Below are 12,213 nucleotides of genomic sequence, written 5' to 3'. Positions count from 1 at the left end.
GACCCTTGTACACTACATACACAGAGGCACCCAACAAAACAAAGATCAAACAAAACTGTACCTCAAAGTCAACTTTTCTTGAACACTGAATAATAGTGGGTCAATGCCACAGTTCCGAGACTATAACTTTGATAATACTCTATAGGGTTTAGCACACGAAAGGACACCAAAACTGTTCACTATACGCATCCCAATATAAAGGCTCAACACAGAACCAAAAATCAGAAAACTGGAAAAAAAACTATTAGAACTTCATGTTGTTCCTCTGGTCATGCAGCATTCTTTGTAACACATTCACTGCTTGGTACATTTTTTAAAGAATCAAAGACTTTGGTGTCCATTGCTTCTTCTGTACAAACCTGCTTTCTAATAAGCTTTAAAACTAGGACACTTTTCATGATATTCCACCAAAACTTTCTTTTGTACGTTTTCATCCCATCACAACTTACTCTACTATTCCTTGTTATTTACAGCCCTGCACAACTTTTACAAACATGAAGAAGTCTTGATCATTTTCATATCTAGAAAGAAAACCCAACAATCTAAGTCAGCAATGGGCAGCCTAGGCTAGTGAGTGGGCCACAAGATTGTTGGTCTCCTAAGATAGGCAGTTTTGCTAACTGCACCTGCACCTAGAGTTTGCAGGATATGCTGATTGAACCATAGCAGCTTTTTGGCTGCAGAAGGAGTGCATGGCTCTCACAGTCAATGTTGTGTGCAACTGGCACTCACCTCCCTTCATGTGCCCTTGCTTTAAGTGCATGTCACTTCAGTAATACTAGGAGGAAAAAAACCTACATGAATGGAAGCCAGTGGAATCATGGGCTACAGGAAACAAAATCAGAGAGGTAGCCGTGTTAGTCTGTAGCTTCAAGAACAACAAGAAGTCTTGTGGCACCTTATAGACTAACAGATATTTTGAAGCATAAGCTTTCGTGGGCAAAGACCCGCTTCAAGCTCCAAAATATCTGTTAATCTATAACGTGCCACAAGACTTCTTGTTGTTCAGGAAACAAAATGTCTTTCAGGGAACACCCAGAACCTTGTTGGGCCACATGCTGCCCACCACTGAGCTAAGTAGCATTTTCATTTGTTAATACTTAACACCTAGAGTCAGGAAAAAATGTAACTAACAAAAAAACAAAAAAAAAGTCAGGGAAACCAAACGCAATACAATGACCACTTAACTAAGAACCCCCACCGAGAGAAATATCAAAGCTATGCCACAAGATCCCATGTTATTTATTTCTGGGTAAGGGCATGACGAATGTGGAAATTATTGATCTCAGGACTTATCTAGACAGTACCTTTTAGTCTGCGTCAGCAGGGGTGTAAATTCCAACATGCATCAGCATACTGCAAACTAACTGACCTGTGTGGATTCTGCAGGTGCACACTAACACCTCCTCATTGGATACTAATGTAGTAGTACTTAAAAGGGGACTACATTACCATACACTAGTGAACTTTCAGTGTACACCAGCAGGGGCCAGTTAGTTCCTGAACCAGCAGCATTCATTAGAATTTACACTCCAGCTGAGGTGGATTAAAGCACAATGCAGACAAACCCTCTGAAAACAAGAAATAAGCTTTAAGAATAAATTAAGTTAATAAGAAAATATTATTCTTCAAAAATGGAAAGCAACTTATAAAGAAATATTTATGGGGTTAAAGGAGTTAGAGCCAGGGTGGCCAAAACGTGGCCTGTGGGTCAGAATCCGGCTGACGAAGCCTTTTCATCCAGTCCACAAAGCCTTTTCCTACAGCAGTGGTGCCATTTTACCCGAGCCAGCCAAACTGAGGGTGGGGCATGGGGCGCATTCAGGGTGGGGGTCGGCGACCTGTGGCTTCAGAGCCGCATGCAGCTGTTTAAAGAGCCACTTGCGGCTCCAGATGCTGCTCCCACTGACTTGTCTTGCAGCTCCCTGCTCTGCCGTGGCTGAAATAATGGAACTAAATTTAATTGGTGCAATGGCTGGCAGGGCAGTGGGAGAGATCTGGCCATTAAACCAATTAAATTTAGTTCCATTATTTCAGTGTGGCAGGGCATGGAGCCGCTGTACTGCGGATGGGGGAAGTGAACAGAAGAGCTAGGGGGAGCTGCAGCTGTGCAGCCACACTGAGAAGTGGGGGGAGGCAGTGGCCACACATGGAGCTCATCGTCTGAGAAAAGTTAAACCTGGAAATGGGGTTTGGGACCGAAAGGGGTTAAACCTGGCGATGGAGGGAAGGGAGGGTTTGGCTCCTGGAACATGTAAAAAATTGCCACAGGGCCCCTTACGCAAAAAGGTTGGCCACCCCTGAATTAGAGGTTCCTTTCACATAGAGCAACACTTTACATTATTTTAAGCTGACAGCATTCATCTTCTTAGAGATATAAAATTAAAGAAATACAAATTATGGATCAGATTCTCACCTAGTGTTAGTCAGCATAACTCTACACCAACTTGCCCCAAGTTAGTGTCTGGCCCTGTAACTAGTTTTAAGTATGAAAGAACTGATTAGAGTAAGTTTCTGTACTCTTTTCCCTTTACAGATTGAACCTCTCTCTTCTGGCTCTCTCTTGTCCTTCAACACCTGTAATCAAGCATGATTTAGTTATCGTGGGTGTGGCCAAGGTTCCTGTGGTCCCATAAAGTTTGTTTACAGCCACAAGTCTTGGCTCTCAGTGTTCTGTCCTATTATTAACCCTAAATTTACCCCTAAGGCAAAAGATACGCAAATTGGCATGCCCCTGATGCAGCAGACCTGCTGAGAGACCTCTGGTCTCCCTACGGAAACCTGCAGCTTAGACAAAGACTAAATGTCTTCTAAGAGCCCAGTAAGCAGTGGAAGTGTCGGTAATACTGCTAGACAATACTGACCTCCTGCGGTCCAGAAAATTCTCTCATTTGGCACCAGTCAGGTCCTGAGGAAGCCAGACTAGAGAGAGTCAACCTGCACCGCTTGCATTTCTTTGTGTTCTTTGCTTATTTCTCTATTGTGGCCATTTAAAATATGATGCTTGAAATTTATTTTTCTTTTTTAAAAGCCAGGAAAAAAAACACATATTTAGCAACTTTTTCCCCCTCCAGTAAACAAACATATGCACGCAAGCAAGCAAGCGCACATGCACGCACACACAGTATTATAGTTGCAGGAGATTTTAAACAAAGACATCGCAGATACACACAAGCTCTATTTTATAGGTATACAAATATACAGAGAAAAGTGTAGTATTGAGATGAACAACATGAATGAAACTGTAATGTTGTTGAAGGAACCACACCTGATTTAGCTCACTCTGCAGCTGTAGGCTATGTTGTTCTTTTTCCTCTCTCTGCTGTTGCAGCTGTTTAAACTCCGCCTTGAGATGCTGATATTTTGTCTCTATTTCTGACAATTCTTCCTTAAGTTTGTGGTTTGCTTCCCCCTTCTCACAAAGTTCTGTCTGTAACCTCTGCAATGAGGCTTCAGATGCAGACAGCCTTGCTCGAAGCTGCTCCAGGTCCAGTTCCTTTTGATGAAGGCTTGCCTGCATGCTCTTTTTACTTGCTGATTCTTCACAGTGCCTTTCTTCTAACTGGGTGTAATCAAGTTCTTTCTTCAGCAGCTTTTCTGTCAGACTCTATAACAGCAATTAAATGGAAATTAAATTACAAATTCTGCTTACATCTGATCAACTGTTATTACACTGCCTCACAAGAATTTATCAGAGCAATGAACAAGTCTCTCAAAACAACAACCTCCAAAACTGAGTTAAGGAGAAATGAGATAGGCCTATTAATACATTTTAATTTCTATTTCATATTATAGCAGTCAATGCCAAAGTCCATACAGCATATCATTTCAATTATAAATCCCAATTTCAGGTATCCTAACTCTCTGTATTTTCAAATGTGATCAGTAAAGTTGCCTTCTGGACTGAAACTAGCACTTGCTCCTCACATAAGCTCTTTTCCGGTAGCTGACTCAGTTGCCGTTATTTCTAAATCTTGAAGACTGGTTTGTTTTACTGAAGCAATTGAGCTTCTGTGTTACTGCAAGATCATGCATGTGCTTACAAATCGCTTTTTGAGTGCCAAAACATTATGTGTAAGTCAGAGGTAACTCACCCTTGCATGCTCTTCTCTGTACATCTAAACATGTGAGTCACTGTTTCACCTGTAATTCTGTGTAAGGCAGTGGTTTCCAATTTTTGCAGACCACTAAAAATTTCCAAATAAGAGATACGGATCCCTTTGAAAATCTTAACCACCATCTGCAGGCCCCTAGGGGTCCATTGGCCACAGGCTGAAAACCACTAGCATATGGCAGTACGCGCTCCCATTTTCAATAACTTTCCACACTTTAACCTATCACATCTCAAGAGAAGTGCTGTATATCCAGGTATTCAAACAGTGAGCCTCTCTTGAATAGACCAAATGAGTACAGTATGTGACACTAAAAAATGATAATAGCATGATGGCACAAAACTCATAACCTGATTCAGAATTTAGCCTGTTTTAACAAGCTGGTGCTCTACTAGCACATACCAACTACCTCCCTGGAGCCAAACTTTTCTGTAGGAAAATAAAACTCTACAGATAAGCTCAGGGGGTTGTTTGTTTTTAATCTGAACATATCACAAACTTAGATTGGCCTTTTAGTGAAGAGGGCCTCTGGAATCTCAAATTTTTCTTCACAAGACTTAAAAATAAATAAATAAATAAATGATTTTGCAGGCAACAAGGAGTTACTTTGGAATCCATGGATTAACATAAAGCTTGGAAAATATTTACAAAGGATATGCATTTTGGATTGTCAATTCTTATGAGCTAAACAGAACCAAATTGAGGCAGAAATTGATTAAATAATTCAGCTGCTGAATAAAGTGATGTCAGTTATTACCGTAGACCCCCAACTTACACAGGGGTTGTAAGAACACAACCCCAACGTTAGTCAAATTTCCTACACAAAGCAGGGGAACCAGGAAACTGATGGGGGCACCTGGTCAGTTTCCTGCCTCCAGAGAGTAGAGTGGAGGCAGGGACCAGGTGGCAGCCTGGCTCCCAGCTTCCCTCCATTTGTAGGAGCTGGGAAACTGGCCAGCACCAGTGCTGGTCAGTTTCCTGGTTCCCACAGGGAAGTGGAGAGCTGTGAACCAGGTGCAGCTTCTCTCCAGCTTCTCCCTGCTGGGGAGAAGCTACAGCAGCGGGGCTTTCTCCCCACTTCCCCCAGCTGAGAGAAGCTACACCAGGCACACAGCTGCGGCATGGCTTCTCCCAACTGGGAGAAGCCAGGGAGAAGTCACAGTGGTGCCCCTGTGTGTTTGCCCAGCTTCCCCCAGCTGCAGGAGCAAGGTGAGCAGACAGCCACAGAGCAGTTTTGGGTCGTGTTTAACTCGTGTTAATGCAAATCAAGCACAACTTGAAGTCATGCATTCCAGTTAATTACTGCACAGTGATTCAAATCAATGATTAAAGGCCTCAGCAACAAAGGCCATTTTCTGGCTTTAGGTACCATCTTTCAAAGACAGAACTAAAGCCAAAATCTTAACCATGTCCGTAAACTGTCAATGGTGCTTTTTGAAATGTATCTGTACTCTTCCAGGGTATCACATTAAAATTCCAGCTCAAAGAATTCATTGTCTCCCTCAAATCCCCATGTAGGTGTAACTGAATTCTTAAATTCCCGTCCCTGTTCAGCATCTCCATGTGTATCTATCAGCGACTGATATTCTCCCCACAGTTTAACTGGATACTCTGTTTTTCAGCTGCTCTTTAATCAAAACATTTCTAAGAATTCAGCTGTCTAGCAGCTTGAAAAATGCCAGCACTCACAAGTTCAGTGCTGAAAGCATCAGATGGTGGTTTATGTTCTGCAATTCCTGGAATACACCGGTTCAAGAGAAGACACAGAAAGAACTGTAATTCTAGCTATGCAGGTCATTTTTAAAGCACACTTTTTCACAGCATTTAGGCACCAAATACAAATAGATTTTTTTTTGGTTAGCTTAACAGAACAGTAAAACACTATTCAAGATTGATTTTGAGGATACAGAGTTTAACAAGTGTTAAATCTGATAATATTTAAAAGAGTAAAAGATTCTGTTTTACTTGTTTACTTGCTTTTTAGCAAATTCAAGGAGAATGGGGAGTAATTTTTCAGCACATCAGTTTTCAAGTTTTGTTGCAATCTGGCAAATGGCTTTTCAGTAGCAGCTTATGTTAAAACAAATATAATTATAGTCCTCCCAGAGTTTCCATTATAAAATATACTTTTTAAGCCTTACAACTTGGTCAAGAATATTTGCTGCAGACTAAAGTTTGATTATGAATTCTGGCCTGGCAATAACGCGTTCCAAACAAATTCTTGAAAAATAACATCAGTTATTTTATTTATAGGATTATATTATAATATGCATTATTGCATACAATATATAATAATAAACATCATATATAGAATTTCTGTTTTGAAGGTTATATGGATGAAATCCTAGACCCAGTGAAATCACTGGCAAAATTACCATTGACTACAATGGCACCAGAATTTCACCCTGAGTTTACAGTGTAAAACAGTAATTTTTAACCTTTAGAAAAATAAAAATTCTCACTAGCCTTATTAACACCAGGAAAACAGGTTTACTACAGGAGCACCAACAAAGTATAACATCCTTTTCACAACCTGATTTCGGCCATTTGTAGTTGCATAATGGTTACAAAGGTTTTATAATGATTCATACGTGGATTATCACAATACCTTTGCAATCATTAGATGGTATTTTAATAATAACCAATACAGAGGTGCTTCAAAGAAGTAAGGAGACACTGAACATTTTAATGAACAGAAAAGAAAGCACAGAATTTGAAAGAGAGATCCTTAAAATAGTTTAATTTTCAATTAACACTAGGACAATGTCCTGTGCTGCATTGGTAAAGATATTAGATATTATACCTATATGCTAAATTGACATTTATAAATTACTTTACTGAAGTATTACCCAAAATTTTTGAAATGGTAGTTCCCCTTCAGGAAAATGAAATGAAATATACTCCTCTTCAGTCCAAAACCCATTCTAACCTAATACTTAGCCAAAATGAGCAGTCGTTCAGAGGGAATTGTTCACATCTGCTTGATACATGATACTTCCTCTCACTCCATGCGTTAATGCAGTGTTTTCCAAACTTAAAACATCTGCATACCCCTTTTGGAAATTCAGCCTTATCAGCGTACTCCCTCTTCCAGTGCTGATCTCCTGATTCATATTAATTTATTTTCTGTCACGTACCCCTTGAAATCCTTTCATGTACTACCAGTGGTACTTGTACCGCATTCTGGGTACACTATTTAATGAATAGTGAATTGGCTATCAATTAATGCTTATTTAAAGTATTATCACTCGCACCTGAGCTTAAACCTAAACTTAAGGCAGCATGCCGCGTAAACATACTGTATGCCCCCCAAAAATGGCTATAAACAGTAGCGTAGATGATGAGGCAATGCTTAGCTGAATAAAGACACTCCAAAACATTACAGAATATAATCAACACAGCTCTTTATGGGCACAAGCAGTGCCTGCTGTCTATATTGCTATTTTTAGCACGGTAATTTCCCACTGCCTCAAAACTGCAGGTGTTGTTCCTCACAGCAGGGAAAACCTGAAGCTGTAGGAAAAGTTCTCACAGAGGCAAGGCAGCTAGGAAGAGCTCTGGAAGTGCAGCAGAGGATGCAGCAGTAGCAATAAATGCCTGAGTGATGCCCAAGTCAACCCAATGGATGTCACTAGGGAGAAAAAAAATCTTCTACCTTCTATGCACGTGCATGCACACATACGCACTGGAAGAAGAATACCCCTGTGATGGGATAAAGAGATTTGCAATCATTTGGCCTAAATTCCAAATGTCTCTGTCCTTCCTCGTGAGCCCCTGCTATTCTCAAAGTTCGCTGTTTTATTTTAAAAGTTGGAGGAAATAGATTCCTGTCCAAAGGCTCAGTATAATTTGCAGTTGCTGCAAGACATCACTGTAATAACAACATTTTCCAAACTGGACTTTGTACAATCTCAACATCTGGACACACACACAAAGAGACTGTTGTGGGCTATGCTGAAATTTCAATGAACATACAAACTGAAATCCAATATATTCCCCACTGCATGAATATCTGTTTTATATCTTTTCCAAAAGTACACATTTACCAGGAGATTAAAAGTAAAGTTTTGGCATTACAAAGCTTGTCTTAACTTTCTAGTTCTGTGGCAGACCCTCCAGTTAAGACACTACAGCATATTTGGAAAGCCACTGGCAGCTGATGAGTCCAAGTCCCACCCACCACTCAGGATAGGATTTACTAGAGTGAAGACAAGTCAGAAGAACAGCCAAGGACCACAGTATTCTTAGAGTACATCTTCAGATGTTGCAACTCAGAGCAGTCTTAGGCTACCACCAGTCTGTTTGGGTGTAATTTCAGCTCCTACACCCTCAGGACTTGTGGTGTGGGGGAGTGAAAAGGTAGCTTGGAGCCACTCCTCCCACACCATCTCCTCAACTGTACTAAATATGAATTCAACACAGCTGAGGACTCTTCCCTTGATTTCTGATTTATCTTCCTATTTTGACTACAGACTATTCATCTTATTCAATTTGTTCCCATTCTATTAAATACAGGGCATTAAATGTATTGCGGCTAGTACTTTTGATCAGTTTCAATGTAGTCTTCATACATGACTAAACTCTGCTGTTTTGGGGAAGCAGAATAATATGCTCTCTCTCACCATCTATTATAGTTCTACTTCAGATTGACATCATGCCATCATAAGCAAAGTATAAACACATTTTACATTGTATCTTACTATATTTCTTGGCATATGTTATTTCTACACTAAACTTAAGTGTTTGGTCTCAGTCCCAGCTCCCTACTTTCATTTTATGTTCTATTTTCCTAAATGTGAAAGAGAGAGAGAGAGCACATATGGAAACAAAGAAAAGCATCTAGGCAGCAGAGGTCAATAGGTGGTATTCAGCAGTATGGTGTGGGACACTTTGGAGTTAGAAGCCTAGATTTTGTTTTGTTTCCCATACGTTAATGTAAGCATAGGAATATTGAATAGGTATCTGCTGAGTCTCCAAGTGAGAAGTTAACATCATTATGACTAAGTTGACCTGAATATTTTCCATGTTGGTTTGTCCAAGTTTTGCTTTGGCAGAATTGTAGATAATACAAGACAGTCAGTGAAGCATTACGCTTTGCAGGGAGAATTTATCCATATGTTTTGGCAATGCAGATTACAAGAGCAACTGTGAGGGAGGAAAATGTGTAACATTTAAGAAAATGAAGCTAACAAAAAACAAGAAAATCCCGCCTTACATGTGTTGAAAGCGATGCCAAATACACTAAATGTGTCTGATTTATTCCCAAGACATTTAAGAACAGCACTACAATACTGAAATAAATACCGAGCACTGGAAAAAGTGCTTCACCTCCACAGAGAGGGAATAAATTACTTCACTCACTCAAGCTAGAGATGAGAAAAAATTATGTAGCTTTCAAAGCAACAGAGCTGTTTAATATAACACTGAAATGCTTCATTAACTACATTACTAAATATGAGTTTTGATTATATTTTATAGCTATTATATAATATTATGAATACAAAGGCACTCATATCACAGTGCTTTCCAAAATATAAGAACCTGGATGAAATACCATATATAAGAAGATATAATACTACATGTAATACCCAAAGAACACAAAATGTTGTGGAGCAGTATAGTTTATGAGCATGAGTTTGAGATGGGCACATTACTCATGAGCAGTGAAGGCATAAGCAAGTTTTACGGGTCTAAACATGCCCTGAAGAAAATGTTATACCCTACCAACCCACCATATTTTTGAATATTTACTGGAACTTTTTTTTTAAAGTGACAACTGAAAAGCTAGCGATTTACTTTCTATGAGTTCAACTGTTTTGGGCAAACTCAAATTAAGACACAAAATAACCTAGTTTTATCTAAAATCACTGGTACTCTGAAATGAAATAACATGAGCCCTTCCATAATTAGACTCGAATTCTGGCTGCAGGGAAGAAGCTGGGATTCTCCTTTTTTCTGTGTTATTATGCTCCCATTTTCAGCTTCAACAAATTGATATTTAAATATCTTACTTTGAGAAGTATCACATGATATTAGATGACAAATTCTACAAGTCAAAGAAAGAAAAACATTTTTATCTGGCAGGTTAAAATGGCTGTTTAGAGCTACATAATGAGGAGGAAAGTCAGAAATAAGCCCAGCTGAGATGCATTAATGATCTGAGTGCAAGAGACAGAGTTATGTCAATTGAGCACAGTAAGCAGTGGAAGTGTTAGTAATGTGCTAGAAAATATTGACTTCCTGCCGTCTGGCAAATTCTTTCATACGGCACTGGTCAAGTCACAAGGGTTCCAATGAGAGAGGTTCAACCTGTAACTGGCAATAACTGCACTTATTTTTGATGAGTATTAAAAAAGTAAATATTTACAGGTTTTATATATAAAAAAATAGATGGTGAGAGTATAGATATATTACTGTTTTGACATACTTGCTTATTACTCAGGCTTTCTACCCATGTTTAGAGTAACTGTGTACATACTAGTTGACCTCTGAATTTGATCAAGGAATTTGTGGTTAAATTTGAGTTTGGTGGTTTCCATGTTAATACAAATCATTTAAAATATGAGTTATTCTAATAAGAGGGAGAACTTTTTCAGAGGCTTACCCTAACCTATTCATGCTGCCACCACATAAATATATATTTAAATACACATGCACACACAATGTAAGCATACAAAATTATAAACATATAAAATACAAATATATTCAAATATTTTCTACACTCACAAACATGCATTATAATGGGGAAATAGCCACAACATTGTAGAAAATTTTCTCTGATTTCTTTTCCTGTCTCCTCTTTCTCTTCTGTCTCCCTTTACTGCTTTTAATCACTGCTTCCTTAGGGAATACAGTTGTATCTCAGATTTATGAACACTTTGGTAATAGAGGCTGTTAGTAACTTTGAAATGTTCATAACGCACAACACAATGCCATGGTTGTTCTTTCAAATTAATAAATGAACAATGACTTAATACAGCTGAAGAAAAATGCTGCTTTTACATATCTCTATGAAACCAGCACAGAAACAGTTTCCTTGCTGTGTCACATTCTTTTTAAAAGATTCCCTTTATTTTAGTTGTTTACATTTAACATTGTACTTTACTGCACTTGCTTTTTAACCCTCCTGCTTCTGCTACTGCCTAACTATGTACTTAGGGTTTCAAATGAGGTATACGGTTAGTTATTTTGTAACTCTGGTTGTCCTAACTCTGAGTTTCTATCGTATGTGTACGTGCTACATTATGTGCTGCATATGCAAAGAGTTCAACTTCGGATTTTATCATATATTTTGTAATATTTTGTGTTTATCTTAAAGTGACAGCTCTTGGACCAGAGCAACTCAGCTTTTATTATAAAAATGTAAATAAAAAAAGTTACTAGCCCCTATGGCTGTGAAAATCCTCAAATGTGACCCATCTGTAACCTAATGGTGCAAGAACCAGAGAGCACACAAAAAGAACTCTCAAATATATATAATTTCCTTTTAAAATTAATTGTTTTTACACCACTCATAATATTTTGGGATGCAATGATTTTCAACACTTGTGTCAGCAAATTCAATGTAGGTTAAACATCTCTAGTCCAGCACTTTTTTTTTGTAATCCAGCATGATTTTAGTTAGCCAGATGACCACTTATCATGGGTGTTGCCAAGTTTCACGTGGTTCCATAAAGTTTGTTTACAGCCACCAGTCCTGGCTCTCAGTGGCTGCATCTACACTACACCCCCCTTTCAGAAGGGGTATGTAAATGCTGCAGATCGGAAAAGCTAATGAGGTGCTGATATGAATATTCAGTGCTTCATTTGCATAACGGTGGCTGCCCAGAGCATTGAAAGTGCTGCTTTTGAATTGAAAACTAGCCATGTAGATAGGGTTCCTTCAAAAGGAACCCCAATTTCAAAAGCACCATTCTTCCCCATTCGAAATCAGGGTTTCCTGTGGAAGGAACCCCATCTACATGGCTAGTCTGCAATTCAAAAGTAGCACTTTCAATGCTCTGGGTGGCCGCCATTATGCAAATGAGGCACTGAATATTCTTATTAGTGCTTCATTAGCATTTCAATCTGTGGCATTTACATACCCCTTCCGAAAGAGAGG

The 12,213-nt window shown here is 39.0% G+C and overlaps 1 protein-coding gene across 5 annotated transcripts in view; it reads right to left on the bottom strand.

The window, feature by feature from the left end:
• Positions 1-12,213, bottom strand: part of EEA1 (early endosome antigen 1) — a 160,195-nt gene that overhangs the window by 64,813 nt on the left and 83,169 nt on the right. For all 5 annotated transcript variants that reach the window (XM_075011958.1, XM_075011967.1, XM_075011976.1 and 2 more), the window contains one exon: positions 3,269-3,607. In XM_075011958.1, the coding sequence (XP_074868059.1) occupies positions 3,269-3,607 (339 nt within the window). The remainder of the gene's footprint in view (positions 1-3,268; positions 3,608-12,213) is intronic.

The sequence above is a fragment of the Carettochelys insculpta genome, chromosome 1 (genome assembly GCF_033958435.1).
Source record: "Carettochelys insculpta isolate YL-2023 chromosome 1, ASM3395843v1, whole genome shotgun sequence".
Classification (NCBI taxonomy): Eukaryota; Metazoa; Chordata; order Testudines; family Carettochelyidae; genus Carettochelys; species Carettochelys insculpta.
This window is presented reverse-complemented; position numbering and strand designations above follow the sequence as displayed.